General features: G+C 46.3%; 1 protein-coding gene across 5 annotated transcripts in view; it reads left to right on the top strand.

Annotated features, from left to right (window-relative positions):
- Nucleotides 1-23,819, top strand: part of DPF3 (double PHD fingers 3) — a 286,317-nt gene extending 262,498 nt beyond the window's left edge. For 2 of the 5 annotated variants that reach the window (XM_003824125.6, XM_055097767.1), the window contains 3 exons: nucleotides 3,092-3,204; nucleotides 12,843-12,924; nucleotides 13,460-23,819. In XM_003824125.6, coding sequence (XP_003824173.1) covers nucleotides 3,092-3,204; nucleotides 12,843-12,924; nucleotides 13,460-13,530 — 266 coding nt within the window. In that variant the 3' untranslated portion in view covers nucleotides 13,531-23,819. The remainder of the gene's footprint in view (nucleotides 1-3,091; nucleotides 3,205-12,842; nucleotides 12,925-13,459) is intronic. The other 3 variants (XR_010109819.1, XR_008620912.2, XR_008620913.2) reach the window with 3 other exon arrangements.
- The last annotated feature ends 3,414 nt before the right edge of the window (nucleotides 23,820-27,233 follow it).

Below are 27,233 nucleotides of genomic sequence, written 5' to 3'. Positions count from 1 at the left end.
CCTTCCCCTCCCTTCCCCTCCCCTTCCTCTCTCCTTCCCATCCCCTTCCCCTCTTCTCTCCCCTTCCCCTCCCTCCATCCTTCCCTCCTTCCCTTCTTTCCCTTCCTTCCCTTCCTTCCCTTCTGTCCCTTTCATCCCTTCCCTTCTCCTTCCTTCCTTCTTTCCTTCCCTCCCTCCTTCCCTCCCTTCCTCCTGCTTCTTTCCTTCCTTCCTGCCTTTCTTCCTTCCCTCCTTCCTCTCTCTCCCCTTTTTCTTATCTGCCTTCCACCTTCCTTTCTTTTTGATGATTTAATTTTTTATTTGTTTTCCTTATTTAAAAATATATTTTCAACTATTTATTTTGACATAATTATAGCTTCATAGGAAGTTACAAAATATATTACAAAAAGTCCTTGAGCTCGTCACTCAGTTTTCTCCAAGGGCAACATCTTATGTAATTATAGCACAATATCAAAACCAGGCAATTTATATTAATGCAGTCATAGACTTTATTCAGATGTGACTAGTTTTACATGTACAAATACATAGGTGTATGTGTATATACAGTTCTATGCAATCTTATCACATATGTAACCACCACAATCAAGATACAGAACCACTTCATCCCAATAGCACTCATGCTAAAGAATGCTCCTTTAAAAACAAAATGTGACCCACTTACTGCCTTGCTTAATAGCCTTTAATGACTTAAAAAACAGATTCTTAAATAAGGGCTGCAAATGCCTGTAATCCTTCTCCAGCTACCTCTGCAGCCACCTCTTACCCCTTTCCTTTTGCTCATCAAGCCTCTGCTCACTGGCCTTTCTCTTCCTTGTAATTTGCTAAGCTGCTTCACTGCTCAAAGCCTCCACCCATGCTGTTCCCCTTACTTGGAATCCTCCTCTTCCCACCTAGCTAACGTCTCGTCTGACACATATCAGCTTAAAGATCTTTCTCAGGGAAGGTTTCCTTGTCATCTCAGTCTAGGTTAGGTTCTTCTATGTGTTTTTACGGCCAATTATGCTTTTCCTTCATGGCACTAATTATACAATTGTAGTTGATAGATACATGTGTAGCTGATTAATCTGAGGCCTCTTTGGCTAGGCTGGAAGGGCTCGAGGTGTCTTGCTCATCCCCACTGTGTCTTTTCTGTCTAGCACAATGGCTGGCCTTGTAGGTGCTCAATAAGTACTTGGTAAGTTAATGAATAGTTATCCTAAGCTGGCTGGGTGTGGCTGGGGTGTGGCACAGAACTGGCCAAAGTCAACTTGTCTATATGAGCATCAGCTCCATGACCTCATGTTCATGCTCTCAATGGTGCCTGGTCAGAGAAACTGGGCATCTGTGGTCATACCACATGGAGTCCCAAACAGATATTTCCTACCCTGTACCCATCCCAGTGTTCTCTCTGAGAGACTGGAATAGGGAGTAACCCTGGCTAATGTTCTTCTTAGACCAATCTTTGAGATGCTTTCAAGAATATCAGCTGGCTGTTCACACAGGCTTTTAATGTAAGGCTTCCTTTTCTTTGGGGCCACTGTCATGGTATCACCTTGAGAGGGTTATTAGTTCAGAGCTGTGGAAGTCTCTAAGTTAGATGGTACCTGAGAAGTCCTTGAAAAGCTTTTAGATCAGGCCTCTCCTTGCTGCTTTTGCCTGTATTCACTGAGTGTCCCCTCCCCACCACCAACAAGTCATTTCTACACCCCTCGCCCTCTCCAAGATAACTCAGCATGGTTTCTATTTGTGGAGCTCAAAATGTGAAGGATCCTTATGTTGGCTGAATAGACAGTATTTCATCCAAATGGTCATGATGTGAACAGCTCTCTGAAGATTTGAAAGGGAGGAAATGGGGGCTCCTGCTAAGATGTGGCTTTGCCAAGGGGTGGTGGCGCCATGGGGGATCCTGTCTGTGGAGGATACTAGGTTGGCGGTGCTAACCATGATTGGTGTCCCCTGTCTCTAGCATCCTTCTTTAAAGCATATAATCCTTCAAATTAAAGAGGCAACACAAGGCACCATATAATGGGTTTGGCAGAACTGGAAGCTCTGGAGAACGGTGAGTGCTCGGCACTGGGCAAAGCTGTCAATATTTTTTTGTGACAGAGTCAGTAATTGGCTTTGCCCTGGGTGCTCTGGGCAGATTCTGATCTGTTTCACAGTACTGGGAGACTTGGGAATGTCATCCAAGTTATCCTTCCATGCCACATAGAAGGCCAAGGGTCTTTGCGTTCTGCAGTTCATGGCCGTCCTCTCCCTGCAAGCATCTCTCTTTTAGGTGACCTAGGTCTGAGGACAGAGTCCAGTTCCACAGGCCAAGTCTTGGGCATGGCTCACGGGGGCTGTGCTTGAAGGTCACAGCTTAATGCCCCTTCTCTCATCTTGTGATTGGGTTGGCTCCCATGAAACTTGGGATGGAGAAAAGAGTTAGAACCGGCAACCAGTCCTTTTAGGATAGACCTGGCCATTTGCTCTGATGCTGCATTTCTTTGCCATCCCTGCCAGGCCACTTCCTTCTATAGTCCGTGGTACTGTTCAGGATATGAACTTTTGCTAGTCTCATGAGTGTGGGCATGGATACTTTAGGTAACAGTGCAATGCCTCATCCTACCCCTGAGCACTGACCCTGGAAACCTCATACAATCCTTCTGATAGCCTCCCTTGCACCCTAAGGCAGTGCGAATAACTGGTTGGATCAGAAGGCCCAGCTCCAAATAGTTCTTACCTGTTGTGCTGCCATAGCTGATGCTGGGGCTTGGAGGGTCCCGCTGGTGTCTCTCATAGTGCTGCCCCAGGCTGTGTACTCTGCAGTTTCCTCTCTTGTTCTCTCTGATCATTGTTTTCCGTCTTCATCAACTGGTTACACCTGCTGGGGAATATGGTCTTAGTGCAAGCAGAATTGGACGTGCTTATATCTCTGTTTTGCCCTTGATCTGAATAACGGGGTGGTGAAGAATGTGGGTAGGGCCCTGTCTGGGTCCCCATTTTTTTCCCTACGTCATGCTACCCTGCCCTGCCTGCACACTGGGCATCAATGTGTTTCCAGTGAGTGGTGTTGAGGGGTGGCAGTTCATACTTTGGCCCTAATGCTGTTGTTTCTGGCTTCCTCCAGGTCACCCAACCTGCCTGCAGTTTACCCTGAACATGACCGAGGCTGTCAAGACCTACAAGTGGCAGTGCATAGAGTGCAAATCCTGTATCCTCTGTGGGACCTCAGAGAATGATGTGAGTTTGGGGCTTTCCCTGTGGGAGGGAGAAATCCACAGAGCTGGGGTCCTTTGAGGGGTGAAGAGGAAGGAAGGACTCTGGTCACTAGGCCCCTGGGGCCTGTTACCCTGGCACTTGGGAGCAACCTGGCCATTAGCCCTTGAGGGCTCAGAGACTGACAGTGGTCAACAGTGCTTATGGCAGGGATGTATTTGATTGTTTCCACCACATTCCACAGTATATGATCTCATTTGGTCTAAATGTTAAATATAATAAGTGCAAAATTTTCAAGAACATTTTTTATTATGGGCAATTTCAAACATATACAAAGGCAGAGAGAATAATAGAATTGATGTAAACCATCACCAGCTTCGACAAAGATCAGTACACGTCCAATCTTATTTCATAAATACCATGACCTCCCTCTCCATAGTCTCCGTCGTAATATCATTTTTACCTGTAACTACTTCATATGTATCTCAAAAGGATAAGGACTTACTTTTATACCTAAATAACCAAAATATTGACATAGCTAAAAAATCAATAATTCCTTAGTACAATCAAACATCCAGTCATCTCATATTTCCTCAGTTGTCTCATAAATGTTTCTATTACAGCCTGTTTATTTGAATTGGGATTCAAATAAGGCCCATACATTGCAATTAGTTGATATGTCTTTGAAGTTTATTTAAATATCTGTAGGTGCATATAAACATATATATAGCTTCTTTAAATAACACATAGACTTTTCCCTCCATCTTATTCTCTTTCTTCCTCCTTTAAATTCTTTGTTGAAGAAATCAGATCATTTGTTCAAGTTCTCATGACTGTATTTGACTGAGTATATCTCTGTGCTGTCTGACATTTTCCTCTGTCTCTTGAATTTCTTGTCAATTGTTAGGGCTAGAGGCTTGATTCAGATTGTCTCTCTGTCTCTTTTTCTGTGTCTGTCTTTATCTCTTTCTCTCCTCTCACCAACTCTGTCTCCATCTCTCTCTCTCTCTCTCTCTCTCTTTTGGCAAGACTACTTCATAGATGGTGGTGTACACTTTCATCAGGATGTATAATGCCTGATGTTTTTCTTTGTGTAAAGGTAGCATCTATTGATGACCTTTGACTGGATTGACTATTCTGTTAGGGGTTGCAAAATGGTGATATTCTTATTGGATAATTTCTTTTTTGTTTATTGCTGGAGTAATTCCAGGAAGATAAACTTGCCCAATCTTTCATTTGGTTACCTTCAGGTGTAGATCATATAGAAATGGCAGGAAAAAAATGCTTGATTCTTTCCCTTTGTCAGTTTTAAAAAAACAGTGTGGTTAAAATATCTATTTATGATAAAAACATTAAAAATAGTGATTGTGGGATATCTTCTTAACATGATAAAGTATTTGTACCTTAGAACTAAAGCCAGTATCTTATTTAATGAGGAAAACACTAGGCACAATTCCACTAAGATTAGGAACCAGGGGAGGATGCTCACTATCTCTATAACTATGATTCGACACTATTCTAGAGACATTACCTAATGCAATTAGACAGGAGAATTTAATTAGAGATGTAAGAATGGATAACAAAGTAATAAAACTCTATTTTTGTATTATATGATAGTATATCTGGAAAACCTTAGAGAATCAGTGATAAGCTAACTCAAACATAAAAGGTAACAGATTATAAAACTAACACACATAATTAACAGCCTTCTCATATACAAACAATAACCAGTTAGAGAACATAATTCCATTTATAATAGCAACAAAGAAGAAATACTTAGGGATATATTTAACAACAAATGTGCAAAACCTATATAAACAAAACTTTTAAACACTTTTCAAAAACACAAAGAACAAATTGAAAGGCATCCTATGATCTTGGATAGAATGACTTGACATTATAAAGATGTCAGTTCTTCCTGAGTTAATTTATAAATTTATCTCAGGTCCAATAAAAATATCAACAAACTTTTTTTATGGAGTTAGACAAATCGATACTTAAGTTCATATGAAGAAACAAACATGCAAAAATAGGCAAGAAAATACTGATAAACAAACTGTGATGGAAACTAGCCCTACCAGATATTAAAACATACTGTAAAGCCTCTATAGATAAAACAGTGTGGCACTGATGCATGAGGAGAGAAATAGACCAGTTGAGATAGAATAGAAAGCCCATAAATAGATCCAACTACATATGGAAATACAGTATAGGGTAAGGGTCACATCTAAAATTACTGGGTCAGAGACAGAATTTTAAATGAATGGTGCTGGGACAATGGGGTAACCATTTGAGAAAAGACAAAATTAGATTTATATCTTACACCATACATAAAAATAATCACCAAATACATTGGGGATCTAAATGTACAAAGTAAAACCACGCTAGTACTAGAAGAAAGCACAAGTAAATTCCTCTTTAATCTAAATACAGGAAAAGGTTTTCAAACTGTAACTCAAAATCCAGAAGCAATTAAATAAAATGTTGGTATATCTGACTACATAAACATTTTGCATAGTCAAAAACATGATAAAGTCAAAAGACAACTGACAAACTGGGAGGAAATTTTGGCAGCATGTACCACAGTTTAAGGGCTAATTCCCTATATAAAAAGAAGTGTTAAAAATTGAGGACAAAGGACCAGAAACCTGATAGGAAATGAGAAAAATACATGAAAGACAACCCACAAAAGATATAAAAATGACCCTTAAAGATGCAAAAAAAAAAAAAAAAGTTCAAATGCACTCACAAAGAAACTCAAAGCTGAGATATCATTTCTTACTTATCAGATGGGCAAAAGTTGAAAAGTATGACAATATATTCTGTTGATGAAGCTATGGGAAAAATGGTGCCTTCATACATTGTTGGTGGGAATACAAATTAGTACAACCCTGGGGAGGGAAATTTGACAATACCTAACAGAGCTAATATGCGCTTAACTTTTGACTAAGCATTCTCACCTACAGGAATCTACCTTGAAGATATACCTGCAACATGATGGAATGCATAAGGTTATTTGTGATAGCATTGTTCATTACTACAGAATATTGGAAACAACCTAAATATCCATATATGGAAGAGTAGTTGTTGAATAAACAATGGCACAGCCATACAGTGGAGTACTATACAGCTGTTAAAAAGAATAAGGCAGATGTCTATGAATTGATTTGGAGTGATTTCCAGAATATATTAAGTAAAAAAGCAAAGTAAAATAGAATATCTATAGTATGCTGACCTTATTGTAAGAAAAAAGAGACATAAGAAAACCTACGTGCATTTGCTCACTTGTGTAAAAGAAATATAGGAAGAATAAACAGGATGCTAATGAGACCGGTTACCTACACGGGTCTGGGAGAATGGGGTAGAGAAAAATGGGAAAATGAAAATGGGATAGTAGGGATAAGGGAGGAACAACACTTCTTTGAGAATACTTTCTTGTATAGCTTTGACTCTTACAACCATCATAAGGTTTTACATACCTCCCAAATAGATAAATACTTAAAATCAACCAAGATGTAGGGAAAAACTAAAATGAAATAAAAACAGTAACAAATAAACAGTATAACGTAAATAGATAATCTAACTATACCGAAGAGTGAGGAAGAAAAGAATAACCTAAGTAACTTTGGAAAACAGTATTTTGACTGTGTGTTGTAAAGCTAAGGACAGAAATAACTGCACCACAAATACTGTACTGTAGTTAATTTATTTTCATAGGTATATGAATTAGTAATTCTGAAACTACGTATGCTAGATTTGAACTAATGACTGTGTATTGTGACTAATGAGAGTCTAGTTTCTCAAAGTCAGAAAAAGAATAACCAAATAAAGGGGGGAAGGCTAGATTGAAGGCATTGGTTTGGAATAGTGGGTATCACTATGAATTCATGATTTTACATACAATGTGTTATATATAGTTTATACATATTATATCTAGCCATATGTGTACACACATATTAATAGACAGAAATAAGTAGAGATGTATGCATGTATACCTACACATACATTTATTTCCTAGCTGTGTTGGCTGGGAGGGCCTAGAAGCAATGACAACACAGAAGCAATGAAGACACATGGCATCAAGGAATTGGTTTCTAAACACCATTCTCTCATAAAAAGAACCATGGATCCTTAGAGAAATGGCTGATTCCAGGGCTGGGATGCAAAATATGCCAGATAAGCCTGGAGGATTATGTGGTGTCAGAAAGTAAGGAAGTGTTCAAAAAATGAAAGGATATTTTCATGTGTCTAGAGGACACAGGAAGCAACTTAAAGGAACCCCTAATGACCAAATCTAGGAAAACTTGAGCAAAAAAATAATGATATTATTAGGTTATAACCTAAAGAAAAAATAAATATCTATACTAATATAAAAATTGAATAAATAAGTAAACAGAGGAGAAGGTAAGCTCTTCCTTAGAGCAGAATTCCAATGAGTAAATGTAGAGGGAAAGGGGAAATAATCATTGGGCACACTTCACAGTTATGGTTATAAGGACGAACTGTCAATTGATGCTAAAATTAGTGGGCAAAAGTATGATGAGAAATAGGATATTTACATAATCTCAAATATCCTATTTCTCTTGTTGAGGAGATAATCTCCAAGTATCTCCCCAACAATATTACTTATTAGTATGTTACAAAGGGAAAAACAGTAACTTTACAGTGAAAAAAATGGCAGACACTACCTTAACTATATAATCACAGATAACATTACAAGTAGTAAGACATACTGGCCTCAATTTCCCCCGATATGATGCGCCAAGAAGGGCACAACATTACTTTAGTGGTATTCTTGCTAAAAATGTATGCATATGTGGATCTTATCATGAGAAAAGATCCAACTGAAATTGAGTGACATTTACAAAATCAGTGGCTTGGATTTTTTGAAAGTGTCAAGCTCATGAAAGACAAAGAAACTGAGGAACTGTCACAGATTGAAGGATACTAAGAAAACACAACAATTAAATGCAATGAGGGATCTTGGATTGGATCCCTGGTAAAGAGACATAGGTTGGGGGCCGGGCGTGGTGGCTCACGCCTGTAATCCCAGCACTTTGGGAGGCTGAGGCGGGCGGATTACCTGAGGTCAGGAGCTGGAGAACAGCCTGGCCAACTTGGTGAAGCCCTGTCTCTACTAAAAATACAAAAATTAGCCAGGCGTGGTGGCACATGCCTGTAATCCCAGTTACTCAGGACGCTGAGGCAGGAGAATTGCTTGAGCCCGGGAGAAGGAGGCTGCAGTGAGCCGAGATGGCACCACTGCACTCCAGTTTGGGCAACAGAGTGAGACTCTGTCTCAGAAAAAAAAAAAAAAAAAAAAAGAGACATAGGTGGGAAAACTGGAGAAATTAAAATAAAGTCTGTAGATTAGTTAACAGTATTACACCAATGGTAATTTTCTGATTTTCGTAATTCTGCTATAGTAATATAAGATGTTAATATTAGGGCACAGTGAGTACAATTCTCTGCATAATTTCTGCACTTTTCTCTAAGTTTAAAATTATTTCAAATAAATAAATAAAAATATAGTGTGATGTTTCTCTAGCATCTTCTGAAGGTGACTAAGGTTTTAAAAAATATGTTTATGAACTTAAGATTTTAAACATATTTTATTTGTTGTAATCCATTATAGGTAAAATTGTCCCATCTTTGACCAGTGGTAACATATTCAGGTTGGATCCTGAGTCCTTTTGACATAATCCTAATAGTATTTGATAGCTTCCTTACTTTGTAATATGTAAATATATTTATACATTTTATGCTCCAGACCTGGAATCACTTATTTCTCCCAGGACTCCTAATTCCTTTTAGTGGGCAATGGTCTTTAGAGAACATAATATGGGTGCTAGGGGTGCTAATTTTGCTGTTAGTCATTGTTTTGGAGCAGTTTCTGTGGACAGAGTTAGAAAATATTTTTTGCTTGTTTTAAAGATACACTACACCATGAATTTATACTGATGCATCCAGTTCATACTTAGAACCAACTATTGAGTTTTGACTTAACTTCATTGGCCTACATTTCTATTTTCTTTCAACCATGTTACAAAATCTTGCTCTTCAATAATACCAACATAATTACTCATTTGATGCACATAAAGCAGTCTCAGAATATTGATTCCAATATTTAAACCAATAATATAATTGCTGAACATTACACACACACACATATATATGCAGATCTGCATTTATGTATGACCTTAAGGTATGTCCTACTAAGGATGTATTGTCAAATTAATTGTTTTATAGTCAGATGGAATAGTTTCTCTCTGTGTGGTTATGCTACCAATTGGATACATAACCAAATTCATTTGCCTCATTTTTCTTTTGTTTTTTTAGGGACATATTGCTATTTAAATTTTGTTTTATGACTGTGTAAAATATTTATTGGTTCTAAAATCAAATTTATAAAGAAACATTATATTCAAAGAAATGTAGCTCTCTACTTACCTCTTCCACACTATTCCTTCACTCTGCATATAGGCAACCATTAAAAAAATATGATTTGTCTTTCCATTTTGTTTAAATGTAAACGTGTGTGTATATATGAATCCATGAAAAATGGTAACAAGTATATATGTTTTCTCCATCTTGCTTGTTTTCTCTGAATATCTTAGAGATTAATCTGGAGGAATATATAGACATTCTTCATTCCTTCCTACAGCTGCATAATTTTTACTTATCCAACCATTCCCTTATTGATGGACATTTAGGTTGATGCTGGTCTTTGGCTTTACAGATAGTGTAAATGTAGAGGATTTTTTTGTTGACTTGGCAGAGCCTTTGAGGAGGAGTCAGGGGGTGAGGTTGTTGGGGCGCTAGGATTCCTCTCACATGGTCAGGGATTTACCCTGGATATCCGAGAATGGGATTCCCATTCTGCTGGAACTGTAGTAATAGGTGATTCCTGGTTCCTGGATAGTTGGTAGTGAGAGGTACTAAAATTGTGTTTGTCATGAGAGTTAGCATAAGCTGGGGGCTCTTGGTGGTGGAAGAGAAGAGAATATGGTGCTAGACAGTGGTCAACCCATGCAAAATGCACTTAAACTCTCAGATGCCTAGTTTTCCTTTGGGAAATTGTAATCCAGGATATTCTACCTATTTGTATTTCCCATGTCACTGCTGTAGTAGGGGTTATTACTGTTTTTAAGGCATTAATAACACTGTTTCTGACAAGTCCTGTCTGTTTTCTGTCTCCATCCTAACTTGTTTCTCCTTGTATTATCCCTAAATCAAATTGTCCTGTAGCTTATGCTGGCTCTGCAATAATGATGTAACTGTTTTGGCGTAAACTACAGTGTGCTCGTCTTCATCCCACCTCTCTGACTGTTCCTTTTCAGTCTTTTTTTCTCTGCCTGTCCTGTAAAGTTGGAGTACCCCAAGTGTACTTCTTCTCAGTAAACTCTTGGCCTTCTTCTCAGTAAACTCTTTTGGGTCCTTGATCTTTCAGAGAATTCAATGAAAGCTACGGATTTACTCTTTCCATAGAAAAATGTACATTTCTACCTATGTACAAAATTGTGTGTATCATTTCAAGGGGTTCATGGACACTTCTCCATGAAGACAAGGTCAAAGACATTTGCTCTCACACATTCTGGGCCTCCTCTCCTAGGACCTTCACTTGCCATCTAATTACAATGACTCCCATATCTCAGGCCCAGACTTCTCTCCTGCTCTCTTCAACAGCCTCCAGGTCATCCCTATCTGTAGAACATGTCTATAGCTGAGGTTGCCCTCTCCCTCCCATGAGTCTGCTCTTCCTCCTATGTCCCAGTGGGTGGCTGTATCATCTGGCTTGCTGACCAAGCCACAACTCAGACGGCATCCTTGGCTTCTTCCCTATCACTCTCCCCATCTAATCAATGATGCTTAAATGGGAGCAAGACCCATTTCTTTCTCCATGCCGCAATTGTAATTCAGGCCACCATCATCACGCACCTGGATAGCTATAGCAGCTTCCTAACTGGTCCCCGGGCCTCTTGAATGAACCTCTCCCCTACTGGGTATCTACTCTTACATAGCAGCTAGTAAGATCTTTCTAAACTGCAATCTGATCATATCACTCCCCTGTTGATAACTCTTCAAAAGCTCTCCTGTTGCCCCACTGACGGGTTTTAGCATGACAAAAAAAGCCCTCATTGCTTGCTCCCTGGGGATTCCAACTGCTATATCTAATTTTATCCAGGATTTCTGCACTGGTGGGGGCCAAGGTGAGATTTGATATAAAACTTTATTTTGAAAAAGCCTCATAAGCCATCCAAACAGTTTCAACAATCACCAAATAGAACAGAGCTGAAACTAGGGGGTGGGGCCAGATCACAAACAGTTTCCGAGCAGCTCCTGTATGCAAGGAAGTCTCTACAGTGGATGCAGTGATGAGGAAAACAAGATTTTGCCCCCAAGGGCTTTATAGTCCATAAAGGGGATAAAGGGTGGAAAAAAGAGGCATGTTCCAAATGAACTATTCAAGAAAACAAACATGTAGATGTCTTTTTTTTTTTTTTTTGAGACAGAGTCTCACTCAGTTGCCCAGGCTGGAGTGCAGTGGTGCGATCTTGGCTCACTGCAACCTCCACCTCCCGGGTTCAAGAGATTCTCCTGCCTCAGCCTCCTGAGTAGCTGGGATTACAGGTGCACGCCACCATGCCTGGCTAATTTTTGTATTGTTAGTAGAGATGGGGTTTCACCATGTTGGCCAAGCTGGTCTCGAACTCCAGACCTCAAGTGAACCACCTGCCTTGGCCTCCCTAAGTGCTGGGATTACAGGCATGAGCCACAGCGCCCAGCCAAGAAAACAAACGTGATTAGATGTCTACCACATGCCAGGCATGTAACAGAAAGGAAAATGCATTTAAATGTCACAGAAAGGGAAAGCACCACAGGGCTGCACGAGGGAAGAGACAACTTCCAGTTGAGGTAGATTAGCAAAGTCTTTGTGGAAAAGAAGTGCTTGAAGAAGACGTACTTGAAGGGCAGGCAGGGAATGGACATGCAGAGAAAGGGTCAGGGCCTGGGAGAGCCTCCAGGCAGAAGTAGCCATAGGTGCAAAGATATGGCCTGTGTCCTTTGAAGTTAACCACAACCCTGGGGTGCCCTGCTCTCACCTGGGCTCCAGCCTCCAGACAGTGAGGAAGCTTCTGGAAGCCGAGGGATGGCGCTACTTGCATTTTTCTACATTCTAATGAAACCCTGAAGAGGTTCTGAGGTTCATCCCAGTACAGCTGTTGGCCATTTCACAGATGGAGAGAGTGGAGTCCAGAAGAATTCAATTAAGATCTTCAAATATATAAAGTCATGGAGAATAGAGACATTTTCTGCCCTTTGGAAGCAGAGCTATTGGCTTTGGAAGTTCAGAAGAATAAGGGATCCCTTTAAATTTGGATGTGAGGTGTTAGTCACAGAAGGCGTCTTGGAGGAGGTACGAGTTGAGCAGAACCCTAAAATGGGGGTAGGATTTATATAGGCTGGGAGGTAGAGGGGGAAACTCCAGTTGTGGGAAAAGCACAGGCGTGTTCAGGGGACAGTGAGGACTCCAAGTGGGGCCTGGAAAGGGGATCCAGTGAGACCGACGTGGAAATAAGGCTGATGGGTAAGTGGGGGCCAGACATTGGCCCCGAATAATGGAATCTCTCCTCCTCTGTGCTTACTCTGTGTTCCACCAGGACCAGCTACTCTTCTGCGATGACTGTGACCGAGGCTATCACATGTACTGTTTAAATCCCCCGGTGGCTGAGCCCCCAGAAGGTAATGATGATGAAGTCAACAATAAGAACAGCAACAGATACTACTACTACTAGCACTTACTGAGCTCTCACTATGGTACAGGCCTTGTGCTAATGGGTTTACATGTTCATGTCTTGTCTCATTTAATCATCACAACCCCACAAGGTAGGTACGACGACTGCCATTTTACAGATGAGGAAACTGAGGCACAGTCCAAGCAGCTGAAATTTCAACTTGAGGGCCAAGGAAGTTTTTCCCAGACATGCAGTGGAGATGACCGGGAGGTGTGAGCTTCCAGGAGAACTGGCGCAGGCCCGGCGACACTAGTTTGGAGGCATGACACTAGTAGTGAGGGTCTTGATAAGAGTTGAGCCCATCTCCTCTGAGCACCTGCTTTCTGCTGAGCCACAGACTCTGGCACGTTTTCAGGCCTGGGACTTGGTTTCTGCATTGCCAAAGTTCAAAGGAAACAGGATTTACAAGAAGTTAGGGCCACTGGGGTGGGGCTCCAGAGTTAGCAGAGGGGCTGCTACTAAAGCCATCTCATTTCTTGCAGGAAGCTGGAGCTGCCACTTATGCTGGGAACTGCTCAAAGAGAAAGCCTCAGCCTTTGGCTGCCAGGCCTAGGGCCCCAGGTCACGGAATGTGACTCGCTGCTGGAGATCCTAAAGCAGAGCCCAGTTCAAACCAGAACGCGCCCTCCTCCCACATATCCAGCCAGACCAACTGCAAGGAAAAGAAATAGTCCCAGAGGGGCACGGACACATGGAACGAAGAGGGTGAGGCATCTCCTGACCTCCCCCGATATGTACGGAACTTCAGCCAGCACCTCCTTGTCTCTACCGGAAGGAAGTTGCACTTTGGAAGAACACCTCCGGCCCCAGCCCTGTGGAACCCCTCTCACTTTTACCATAGCACCGAGGCCCTCTCATTGGTTCCCATTTTAAGGGAAGCCATTTCCTGACCACTCATCCATTACTTGTGTGTAGTGTGGTGTTTTTTAATCTATTGTGTTCCAAGAAATCTTGGCACAGCCCCCGTGCCCCCAGCTTAGGGTCTGCATCCTGAAATTCTCACCTGAGGAACAAAGGGCTGTGGAGAAGTTGTCGTTTATGGCAAGCCTCACTGGAAACTTCTAGACTTGGGGTCTTGAAACCCTTTCTTGTTCCTTGGTGTCTGTGGAGACAAAGAGTTGCCTTCTAGAACCCCAGCAGTGGCATCCACAGCCAGCCTGGTCTTGAGCCACTGCTTAAAGTTACTAGATGGGGGCGGGGAGGGAGGGAGACGCGCAGAGACATGGGAGGAAACATTGTGGAAATGGTGCCAAGGCCCCGCCATAGCCAGTCAGTACTTGTTATCCATCGGGAGAGACTTTGCAAGAGGCCAGGCTGGTTCCTTGACCTTCAGAGCTGGGGCATCCTTTAGGTGAGACCAGTCATGGCCTATGGACAGAGGAAGACGGTCAAGCCTCTGCCTCTCAGCCCACCTGGTTCTGGAGACCTGGTTCAGCTTCTCCTGGTGGGACTGAAGAACCAGGAAGGGGAGCGAAGGCTGCCCAATCATGTGTCCGAATGCTGGATACAGGGGGCTGCAGCTTTGAGAAACCTTCAGTATTGATGCGACGCTCTGAATTCCTTTTTCCAAGTAATTTCTTCCTTCCACGTAGTGTTTGTTCGCTATTGTCTACTGAGACCTGACTGGGAATTTTAGGATGGGGGAGAGAAGATTGTTATCTAAACAAATAATTAGGGTGACATGGTCATTATTCACGACCAGGGTGGTCACATTTTAGAACTCTCAGTGCGGGGGCTGCTCTTGTCTCCTAAGCTCCCCAAACATGCAGGACTCTTGTTTTCAAAAAAAATGTGTGTAGAAGAAAGAGGTGGGGAGGCTGAGCTTCCGAGAACTCTGTGTGTTGGAAGATAGCCCCGAGGGCTGGAGCGGATTGGGCTGACTTTGAATCGCAGCAGCAGCACAATAACTGACATATTTCTGGAAAAATCATTTGCCCAAAGGGCAGGTCTCGGTGAGCGGAACCCTCGCGCATGCTTGGCTTCTCTGAAATCAGCTCCATCTCTGTGGTCTGGCTGCTCACAACAAAGGCCCAGGTTATTTTTAGTTCTTCAGCTCCTGAGGAAGCTCCCGGAGACTCGGGCTAGTTGGGCCACTTCTGCCCGGCCGCAGTATTTGTGCTGTCCCTCGGCAGGAGTGCTCTTCTCTAGGCTAATTGCTCTTGGCCAGTGGACCCAGGGCAGCCTGGCATGAAACCAAGCAGTGTGGGTCTCCCCCACGCTTCAGCAGAGTGACCTGTGGCAAGCGATGGGGGTCACTCTCCTGCAGGGGCCTGTGGCCTCAGAGGGAATCACACACATACATAATGGTCTCATTTAAAGGGCCCCCGTCCGGATGGAATTTTCATCTTCCTCATAAGTAATTTCCTTCCGCCTGCTGGTCGGTGAGCTTGTCTGAATCCTGAAGGCCCAGGGAGGGATAGGGAGGGTGACATTCCATCAGAGGGGCACATTTTCTCTCCTGACTACTCCAGCTCTCTCTCTTCCCACAAAACCCAAAGCAGGCTGTCTCCAAAGGCTAATAATTGGTTTTGAGCGTCATTTTAATTTAAATTTAGAAAAAAAAGTTCCCCAAATGTTCCCAAGTGCCACAATAGCTTAAAAGTTTAAAAAGCAAGTCCGAAACCCCAAACTGTGGCTCTACAACTTCACACGTCCTCTTCAGAGTATGTGCAAATTTGTTTTCCACAGAAGTGCAGGTGATAGGGCAGCCCTGTTCGATCTCAGCCCCATGTCTGCTCTGCCTACACAAGCTGAGCCTCAGCTGGGTCTCCCAGGCCAAGGCAGGGCACTGGAACTTGCCTGCACTGGTGAGGGTCAGGGCTCTGGAGTGACGTTAGGATGGCCCCGGAGTTCCCCTCTCAGCTTCATTACTCCCTGAAGAATGGGCCCAACCCATTCTTCATCTTTGGAGGCCTCAGTTTCCCCATCTGGAAAGCGGGGATAGCAAGCCAGCTTGTGGGCTGGCACTGCCAGGGTACTACAAGCAGACAAAAGTCTCCGTGGTCACATTTATCACTTCTGTGTTCAAAAGAGGACGGGGTTGGTAAACTTCAAATTGGTCTCTTTTTTTTGAACCCCAGAGAATGAGATAGAATCATAGGATGCATGTGAAGGATCAGGGTTTTTGTGTTGCCTCTGCCATGGAGTAGCTGTGTGACACTGGGCAAGTCACCTAACCTCCCTGAACCTCAATTGCCCACCTGGAAAGTGGAGATAGTAACACTTGCCCTGCCTATTCCAGAGTGACACTGGGACTCTTAAGCATCATGTTACATAAACAAGCACTGCAGAGCCATGCTTGTCTGGGAAGAACTCCAGATGTTTTCCATGTCCGCCTTCTTGTGTGCATTAGCCAATGTTAGACGTCTTCTTCAAATCTCCCTTGTGACCAAAGGGAGTTTATATTGCCAGGGCTGGGCTGTGACCAAGGAAATCATGACTTGCATGGGCTGTGGGGTGGAGGTGAGGGATGTACATGGGGTTGGGGACTTTAAAATGAAGGTGCTCAGGATACTCCTTCTATAAGATTAATGCAGTTGAGAATGGAAAGGTGACTTTTAGAGAGGGCTATGATTTGTTTCAGTTCATGGGTAACGCTCACTTTCCGACCAACGCTGCCACTTTCTAGCTGACTGACCTTGGGCCAATGACTTCACCTCTCTGAGCCTCATTTCACATGTCTGTAAGGTGGGGAAACATGGCCTATCCAGCATGGTCTTTGCAGGTATTCGAGGTGACATTGGTAAAGATCCTGGTACGGGTCTGGCATGATGATGGTCCCCACTCCATGGTAGCTATTGTCATTTTCTGCAGAGGCCACCAAATGGAGATAATGATGTGGTTGTCTTCCGGCTCAAATGCTGGGAACAGCCAGGAGAACTTTGCTGGGCTTCACCCCTCTGTACTGTGGCTCCAGCAAACCAGAGAGGTGAGGCTGCCAGACCCAACCGGAAGTGGAAATCCTGTTTCCTGTAGGCATTTTTGAAACCCTGCTTTTTGGATCTGTAGCAAATCCAGTGCAGGCAACATTATGTGGAAATAGAAACAGGGCTCCTGCTAGGAGATTGACATTCTGGCTTTCCTTTGGAACCCCTCACTGACTCATCGCCCCTGAAGCAGGAGCCAGCAGGTCCCAAGGCTCCCCTGCTCCTGTCCCTGCCCCAGGGCGAGGTAGGAAGCCGGAAGCCTGGGCAGGCTGAGCCCAGCCGACTGGAACCAGGGAAGAGCCTGTGGGTGGGTGGAAAGGAGGGAAGGAGGCCAGATTCCTCCAGAGCTGGGGAAGATAACAGGTTTTGAAGTTGGGGGAGGGTTTGGGTTTCACAGTGATGGTTTCATGATACCCTGGAGGGTTACACACTCCTGGTGCATTTTTGTATTCGTGCTTTGAATACAGCCGGCTTCCTTTCAACCCTCCGCTTAAAAAGTTTTGATGTTTTAAGGAAGAAAAATGAGATGATTGTTATTACTTTTCCTTTCGGGGCAAGTGGAGGAGACCTGTGCTCTTTTATGCCGCTGAAGAAAGGTTGCTGGCAACCTCAGGCCTCAGGACTCAAAGAAGAGGGGCTTATAGTCTCCTCTTTGGGTCTGTGTGTGAGGAGGTAGGGGGTGTTGCGCCGCCTGTGGCCCAGGGCGGGCCCTGAGGACCACATCCCTGCCCCCCAGGCTGGTTTTTAGCCTGTCGTGGAAGTGCTGGGACAGAAGCAGCCCCTTCTTCTCTCACTCCCCGGCTGCCCCTCCTAGCCCCTCTTCAGGGGGTCCCCATGTCTCAGCCCGAGGGAGAAGTTGGCTCTGGCCAGAGCCACGCTCACACTCCCGCAGGATGCCGCAAGTCCCAGGCCTGGCTCCTGGTAGCAGTGGTGACTTGGTGTCCCTTTTAGCAGGCTTCCATTCCTGGGGAGGGAGAAAGACAGGGGTGCCTGGGGAAGGGAGGGTGGGAGGGCATTTGGGAGGGGTGAGGCTCTCTGGTGGAAAAAGGCAGAGAGCTGGATGTCCTCAGGGAGAAATCCTCGAGCTAAGGAGCTGGAGGGCAGCAGGTGGGAGTGAACAGTGACTGTAACTCTTTTTTTTTTTTTTTTTTTTTTCTGAGGCTTGTGATCCTGGGCAACAGATTATTATTATTATTATTTTATAAAAAGGCCAAACCTCTGCCCAGTTCTGAACACTGATTCAGCTCCCTCTTTCTTGAGGCCGCCCATTGGTTGTGTGGGGTTTCAGGGATGCTTCTGAGGGCAAAGTAAGCCCCTCACCCAGCTGGGGAGAGAAGGCAGTGAGGGAGGGCTGGATCATGCCTGCAGCCTTGGGGAGTGAAGCATTTCCAGGCACTGCTACCAGAGGGGTCAGGCCCCCAGGCCCCTGTCCCCCAAGCCCAGGACACCAGTAGCTGGGAAGGGAAGAGGGGGACTGGCCATCCTGCTCCTCTCCCCTCTGCAAAGTGGACAGAGCTCCTCCTCTTCCTGCTGTGTGTTGCCCGTTTTGAAATCTTACTCCCATCCCCAAAGCACGCTTTTGGATACCAGGTGAAGGGGAAGGATGGTGATGGTGGGGAACAGCTGTTTTAATTTGCCTCAGGCCTACGAATCTCCCTACCTGAACCCCAGCTTGCCATAGAGTCTAACTGGTCCGTGGTCAGAAGGTGGGCTCCATAGCTGTCTGGGGGTTGGGGCTCCCTCCCCCATTTCTGAGCATTCCCAGGGTTTGGGAGTCTGCTTATGATTCTCTGCCAGAGGCCACGGCCACCAGCCCTGAGTGTGGAAACAATGGGACAGATGGGTTGGTTCAAGGCCTTTGGGCAGCTGGTGGAGGGTCTTGGAGAGCTGGGAACCCCTTCCTAGGGAGGCTGGAGACCCTCTGGTCTGTGAGTGGACAGCTGAGAGTGGGGCAGGGGGAAGGAGGGGAGAGGAAGATGGGGGTGCTTCCTGCTGGGCACCCGGGATGTGGGAGGATAGACAGCCTCCCAGGCAGAGCGAGTGGGAGCTGCCTTAGAGCCTCTCAGCAGCTGTCCCCGGGGAGGCCTGGCTGTGCGGCGGGCGCCCCCTCCATGTGCGCAGCCCAGGCAGCTTGAAGAGAGGCCCAAAGGAAGAGCTGTCAGGAAACTCTGAGGAGGAGGGGTCCGGGCTTGCCAGTTCCCTACCATGGGTTTTCTAGAAGGAACAGGGAACTCCCTGCATGAGGGGAAAGATTTGGAAGTGAGTGGGTTCCTGGGAACAGGCTCACTCTGGGTTCTGAGTGAGCCCTGGCTGTGAGGGGGTCCTGAGGTGACTCCCCAGGGCCCTTGGTTCCAACTTCTGTCCCCACTCCTTCCCTTTCTCTGCTTCAGTGCCAGCCTCAGGTCATAGGGCAGGTGGCCTTGAGAGAGGGACCTTCCACAGTTCCCCTTCTTTGGCTCCACCAGGAGAAGGGAGTATTTTGCTGATGGCGACATTTCCTAGGGCAGGCCAGAGGAAGGCAGGAACCAGGACTGGCAGGCAGCCAGAACCCTCTTGGACAGAGATATAATTACTCATCATGACCTCTAGCCCAGGCATTGAGCAAAATGGCCCTGTAGGCTGGCACCAACCCTGTCTAGCAAATAAACGCGGCCATGGTGGGGACGGGAGGGCAGGTAAGTGGGCCTTGTAGGAAATGGCTGAGGCCTGTGAGCCCCTGGGGCCTATATATTCCCTCAGCAACACAACCCTACAGACCCCCAGGTTATATTTTCACTCACTGCATCCCATTTGCTCATTTGCTCGCCTCTCTGCATCTCTGTTCTTCATTTCAATGTTATGAATATTGATGATGAGAACAGGAATGCCCATGTGCATGCGTGCACGCACGCACATACACACACACACACACACAGACACACACACACACACAGACACACACACACACACGCCCTACTTAATGAACCAAAGGGAAACTTTGATGTTGCTCCAGGACAAGAGGGAGAGCCAGGGGCTGCCAGGCAAGGTGCATCTTTCCTGAAGTCTTCTCCAGTCCTGCTCCTCCAGCTCTCAGCTTCTGCACAGCCACAAGGGTTGCAAAGGGAGCCTTGTGCTTGGAAAGCCACTGGCTCCACAACCTCTCTCCTTCTCTTCCCTTCGTTCACCTATGCTTCTTTTCATGAAAGACATTTGGCAATAGTTGGGTACTTCAAAAGTCTCAATTCTGCTATCAAAGGGATGCAAAGCTTTTATGGCTAGAATGGGGTTTGTGGTTTATACGGACTTGGTTTGCCCTTCCATGTCTACTCCCCACTGAGACCCTGATTCTCCTCCTGCCCTCTCCCTTCCCTGCACTGTTTCCTCCCTTCCCTCTGCCGTGATAGATGCTAAGGAGTGGGGTGGAGGTGGGAAGTGGGAAGCAACAGTGGCGTAAAGGAAAAAGAAAATATACCCCGTGCACATTTTCAACATGTAGTTGAAGAAGCCTAAATTAGGTACTAGAAAAAAAAAAAGGACAGAAACACTGCCTGATATGTGAGCAAGAGCATGAAAATATAGAATGATTATCTCAGAGCAGAGGAGGTGGGGAGCAGGTGGCTGGAGAGAGGCAGGGTAGGTAGGCAGGGCGTCCCTGGCTCACCAATGCATCTGGTCCACATGGCATTTGGGAAAGCAGATGGGTCATGCTTTTGCAATGAATGGTCAGATGCTTAGGGGGCATTTGTGCTCCTCTGGTCGGGAAAGGGAACAGAGTCCATCCAAGCTGCCCCCCACTCATCTGCCATTGTTGTCCACCCTGGGGGTTTTTCCTCTGAAGGAAAATGAACCCATCTTTTGCCTGCCATGAATCATTGCAGGGCAGGCTGTTACTGGCTAAATTAAAACCCTTGGCAGGGCATCGACTATGTGCGAGGCAATGCTCTAGGTCCTGTAGGGGCTGGAAAATAAACCACATGCTGGCCTAGCCTTCAAGTTGCTTTTCAGCCATAAAATTAAGCTCTGCCAAGCAATCGTGATTGTAGGTCAAATATCGCGCCATCACGGAAGGTGTAAGTATATGTAGGTTTCTCTGTTGAGGATGCATGTTCCTCAGTAGAAGACAAGCAGGTGGAGGCATCCAGTGATTTCTACCCTGTGGAGGCTGAGGTGTCGGGGAAGAAAACAGATGACCTCAGTCTAGTTGCTTTAATCTGCTTTTCCAAGCACTGGATGCCCTTGGATGACAGCGTCCTCAGCATTAAAACTGGTGAACTGATGAAGGCACCTGGCCTGGAGTGTGTTGGGCAGCCAGTGTCCCCAGAGCTGCTTGTGGGTTCCTGGGGTGGAAGGCAGGGAGGTGCAATTGGCAGGGCCTGATCAGAGGCAGAAAATGACCCCCACAGTGGTCTTTTCCCTGCTAGAGAAAGCAGAGAGGGGGACTGGGGGGGTGGGGGCTTCATGTACAGATTGGGCACACTCCACCAGACCCCACAAGGTCAGCTGCCCCATGCCTGTATCTGGCACTGCTGGTGTGTGCAGGGATGAAACCCAGCATCAGAGAGGTTTTCAGCAAACCTTCCATGCTCACCTTTGGCCAGGTGCTTGTCAGATCCTAGCTTCGTGCTGGCTTAGACTCTCAGTTGTTTGTGTTGACAGCATTAGGAATAAACCCTTTGTTTCATCTTTCCTTTTCTCCACACGTGTCACAGCCAGATTTCAGCTTTGAGTTATTCCCTGAAGAAGCCACACCAACCTTGCTTTCAAGCAAAATGCCTGGGCTTGGGGGAAGGTGTGTATCTGTCCATGTGTGGATGTTGGCTCAGAGCTGTAGCTTCTCTGTCAGGGGTGGCCCAAGGGAAGGCTCCTCTGGGGCCCTGGACGGCACATGACTCCCAGTGAGGAGAATTCTGGTGATCTCTGTGGAGGTAGTCAGGGACACAAGGCTTGGCTGTGAGTCTGGTTTTAAAGTGCGTGACAGCCTGAAAAGCATGCAGGGGTTTGGTCCACTCACCTACTTGAAAGCCTGTGGGCAACATTCTTTTGAGCCAAGACTTCTCTGAATGGCCCTGCTGGTGGAAGGGGTGAGGCAAAGGCCTCTGACTTGGACCCTTTCCACACCAGACTGGCAGCACTGCCCCCCAGGCAGCCAGTGGTGGGCCCTGAGCCCTCAGGTCCCCAGCTCCTTGAGGGATGAACCTGGGAGCCCGAGAGCCAGTGGCTGAGCTCTGAGAAGGCTCCATCTCCCGCCTGCCCTTGAGCGCGCTCTCAGGCTGAGAACACGGTCTCATCAGGCGCCTTCCTGGCCTGATGCTGTGCTGTCTACGTCACACGGTCGATTCACAAAAGCCAGAACTAGACCTCAACCAGGTCGTCTCCCCGTTGCCAAGTGGGTTCAGGGTGAGGGCAATTTGCAAGCTCAGTTTCTCTCTTTGACAGCCAAGACATGGAGCATCTCTGCTAAGAAGCCAAAAGAAATTGGTTTTCTTCTTCTCATTGCTGAAGCCCCTCTGTGTCTCTTCTCAGGGACAGGCTGGTCCAGTGGCTTTGGTGAGGGCGCCTCCATTTGTGAACGCTGGGATTCCTCTGGGTAGGCTTTGGCAGGTGGCTCCTATGGTAGGAAGGATGACGAGGTCCCTGGGAAGGAGCTGCCTACCTGCTGCTCCACGAGGAAGCTCAGGCCTGCACAGGCTGCACTAGGCCTTGGATGCCCTCTAGTTGAGTCAGAGACCCTGGAAATGCACTGAGATCTCCAATTGCTGCCTCCGTTGATGTCCCTAGACCTGCAGATACGATGCAAACCTGGGATTGCTTCTTCCAGGTATGGGCACCAGAGAGGGAAGCCACTGCAACATTTTATCCCCATCATTCCAAAATGCTTGCTTGTCTCTTTTACCTCACGCTCACAACTCCTTCTGAGACTCTCAGTCATAAAGGAATGACCAAGAGAGTGGGTCTCCAGTGAGAGAAATGCCTATGAAAGAGGGTTTTCCTTTTTGCTCCTTTGAACGCCCTCCCCACTGATCCTTGGGACCCAACGCCGCATTGCCTCTTGCAGATGAGTTTTTGCCTTGGGCTGCTTGGGTACTACAGACCAGGACTGAGTCTGACACAGCTTTCATGAGGTTACAGAAAAGGGCTACAGATTGGGGAAGCTGTGTGTAATGGTCTTGAGACAATATCTCCATTTGGCTCACCCTGGCTTCTCTAAAAAGCAACGACAGCAACAGACAAACAAAAAGCTCCCACCTCCCACCCCGTTAGCTGTCCTCCTCCTTCACTGTGATGTGGTTGCGGTCTCTGTAGGTGTGTGTGCCACCCTTGTCCTCTGTCCTCTGGGGATGTGCCCTTCCCATGTGTGTCAGGTTCCCACTCTTTCGTGGTTCCTAACGTGAAGTGCTGTGATGTTTCTGCCCTGCCTAAGGAACGTATCAAGCTCTCTCAGTGTTTCAGTGTTGGAGATTGAGGCTGTGCCACATCTTCTGCCATCCCAAGGGGACATGATGGTTCTGTGACTTCCCAGAGAGCTGGCAGATTGTGACAGTCTCCAGGAGAACCTACAGATTGGAAGCAGCCCACACCTGATGTGGACTCCTGACCCGGGACTCGCTCTTCATTCAGAAGACTGGTGGCCCACGTGCCAGGACCACCCCACCTCTCTTGCTGCCTTTTCTCCTGTCCTGATGGGGTTCTGGGAGGGAGACCTGTCGCTGATGAGATGAAGAATGATGTGGGGATCGAGCAGCCTTCTTCTTTGGGACCCCTCAATATCCCATGGAATGCTCGCACGTTCTCAAAGACTGAGTCACAAGCCCGTACCCCTTCCTTGCTGTGGTTAGTATCTTGTTCTGTGATTGGTTAGCAATGTTGACTACCCACGTAGTGAATCTTTTGTCTGCAATTTAGAGAATGTGTAAACAAATAAAAGGCTTTAAAACTCTTGGAAACTCTTATTTTCCCTACGGATAGTTAGGACCTCACTTGCAAATGTAGAGATCCTGTGGGGGTAGAGCCCTTTCATGTTGGGGTGTGCAGTAGGACTGCATTGTGTAAGAGAGAGAGAAAGAGAGAGAGGGAGAGAGAGAAACACGCATGCATGTGCATCAGGCTCCAGAGAAACACTAGTGCTTTCATGGTTGCAGGGAGACTCCAGGAGCAACAAATTCCAGGTCTCAGTTGCTGCCTGGTGATGAGCTTCTGGCCACGTCATACATAGCACCAGGGAAGCCACAGTCACAGTGACAGCTTTCATGGGCACAGCGGGCAGCATAGCTTCAGGCCTTAACTGAGAGCTTCATCTGCAGAAGTAGAGCAGCTCCTTTTCTGGAGACCCCTCAGAGAAGATCCTAGGGCATCCTGAAAGGAGCCCCCTAGATTTTCTAGGGGAAGGGAGGTTGATGAATCAGAGATGACTCACAGCAGAGGTGGGGGAACATGGTTGGGGAGAGAGAGAGACCTCTGGTGCAGGACCCATCTAGAAGCCAGCTGAGTCATTGCTTCTTTTCTCTCAGCTGCCTTCCATGAAGGCAGTGAGTTGGCTGCCCTGGGCAAAGAGCAAGAGGTATCACAGAGGACACATCTGCTGCTAGAGTCTCCAGAGTCTGCTTAGCAATGGCCTTAAAGCAACAGCCTGTGGGTATAGGACTCCTGGTCCATGCCCAGGGAATTGGTTTCCTGAGGCTGCAAGTTAAGAGTCAGTCTTCCAAAAATAAATTTTAGATAGATAAATAAAGGCCTCTACTCTATGCTAGGTACTGGGGCTACAGCAGAGAAGACAAAGCTCTACCTCTCATGAGGCTCACAATCTTGCCAAGGAGGCAGGCACCAGACAGGTAATAGTACAACATGTGATGAACGGGGTCAAGGGGGAAATTGAGGGAACTAGAACATGAGCTCCCTGGTCTCAATCAGTCAATGTGGTTTTAGTTGGAAGCTACTGTGCATTTTGTTAAGACACAGGTGGGCATGGCAGTGGGAAGACACCATGTCACTTTTTATTCCTCCCCTAAGTGAGTGCTGCACTGTTCTTTAATGAGTCATCCATGCGCCTTCAGCCTCTGCTTTTCTAAGCATAATGTGGGGCCGTTATTTCAGCAGAGAAGCCATTGATGGTTGCTGCGGACATGGGCCACTGAGCAGGTTGTTGAGCCATCTCTGCAGTGGGAGAGATGTTCGCATTCAGGGACCAGAGGGGAAAGGCCAGGCCTTCACCCAAAGCAGTTTCAAGTGACAGCTGGACCTGCAATGCTGAACTGCTAATTTCAGCAATCAGGGGGACTTAGGCTCATATAACAAAATCCAGGCAGCAGACGATTACACAGACACCCACATTCAGGCCTTTCATCTGCACAGAGAGCTGTGCACGTTTCTGCTTTAACCCCAGGGAACCCGGCATTGCATCCTAGTCTGCTATGGTATGAATGTTTTGTCCCCCAAAATCCATATGTTGAAATCTCCACCCTCAGGGTGATGGTATTAGAAGCAGGGACTTTGGGAGGTGATTATGTCATGGTGGGCAGAGTCCACATGCATGGCATTAGTGCCCTTATAAAGGAAGCCCAAGACAGACCCCTTGCCCCTTCACCATGTGAAGTTGGAGTGAGAAGGTGGCTGTCCATGAGGAGGCAGGCCCTTGCTGGACACCGAATCTGCTGGCACCTTGATCTTGGACTTTCCAGTCTCCAGAATTGTGAGAAATAAATTTGGCTTATTGTTGATAAGCCACACAGTCTATGGCACTTTATTATAGGAGCCCAAACAGACGAAGACATTTTATCCCATCAATTTCTGACAGAGGGCTTTTGAGAAGGCAGTAGATGTGCCATGTTCTGTTGGACCTGAGAAAGTTAACTATTATAATGCAGCCCAGAAACTGACATTGCCCTGAGTCAGAGGGATGGAGGAGGGAGGGGGTGTTAGTCCATTTTGTGTTACTAAAGGATATGCCTGAGGATGGGTAATTTGTAAAGAAAAGAGGATTATTTGGGTCATGGCTCTGCAGGCTATACAAGAAGCATGGCACCAACATCTGCTTCTTGTAAGGACCTCAGGAAGCTTTCAATTGAGGAGGAGCAGGTGTGTCACATGGTGAGGGAAGGAGTGAGACAGAGAGAGGGAGGTCCTAGACTCTTTTTAACAATCAGTTCTAGTGTGAACCAATAGAACAAGAACTCAGTCATTACCTACCGCTGGGAGGGCACAAAGCTATTCATGAGGGATCCGACCCCGTGACCCAAACACTTCCCACTAGGACCCACCTCCAACACTGGGGATCACATTTCAACACGGAATTTGGTGGGAACACACATCCAAACTATCAGCGGGGAAAAGTGGAAGGATCCAAGTTATGTTCAAGCAAACACAGAGCAGAACGGCCTTCCTCTGCTTTTTCCTTGGGGAGAGGAAAAGGCTTGGAATGGTGGTGGAGTGAGGTGGCGAGACCTAGGAAGAAGGGACCAGTGGAATAAGATGTTGATGAGTGGCTCAACACCCGGCAGTAGTGGGAGTCTGAGGGGTGGGGTTGCGATAGAGATATAATATGGTTTCCCCTCCCTGGGTTGGCAGAAAGGCTACTGAGAGAGGAATCAGAAGTTCTAGATCTTGTCTTATCTGGCTGGGTGACATTTGATTTTATAGATACAGGCATGAGTTTCTATAAAATCAGCCCTAGACTTAGCGGGTTTGGGGAAGGGGCCATGCAGATCGAGGTGTACATGCACCAAATGATCATGCCTGTCTTCCAGCCCCCAGAGTTGGCCTGAGTCAGGGGCCTTCTGGGGTGTCTGGCAAAGTGTGTTTCCATGCAGTGCCTTGGAATGGCATGGTTTAATGCCAGACACGATGAGGCCAGAGGTTTATATTGTTCTAGAATAGTGGTTTTCCAAGCAGACTTTGCAGAGGCCTAGGATTCTGGGAGTGATTTGGGGATGCCCAGAGGTCTCGGGGGACAAGGGTGGAAGGAAAGTCCTTGAGCCTTGACCCCCAACTTTCAACTCAAACCAGTGACCAGCACAGCTCCGATCTGTGTCTTCTATTGGTGGTTCTGCTGCTTCAAAAAACACGCAACAGTTTGAAACCATCTTTGGGGCTAGATGGTGGGAAGGGCACAGGGGTGTCCTCTGAGGTTGTGCAGAGTGATGATGGGAGGTCACCTCGGTCCCATGACCCTCTGCCATGCACAAATGGATGTAGCCCATTCCCGGATTTTGCCAAGGGGGTCTGATCTCCACTTGGGGCTTCTTCCTTGGGTTACTCTTAAGAAGAGCAGAGGGACATTGGTATCATGACCAGGAGGGTCCACTCTGTCCATTCCTGGGCATCCCTGCAGCCTGCAGCACACACTACCCTACCTGCC

Source organism: Pan paniscus, chromosome 15, assembly GCF_029289425.2.
Source record: "Pan paniscus chromosome 15, NHGRI_mPanPan1-v2.0_pri, whole genome shotgun sequence".
Classification (NCBI taxonomy): domain Eukaryota; kingdom Metazoa; phylum Chordata; class Mammalia; order Primates; family Hominidae; genus Pan; species Pan paniscus.
This window is presented reverse-complemented; position numbering and strand designations above follow the sequence as displayed.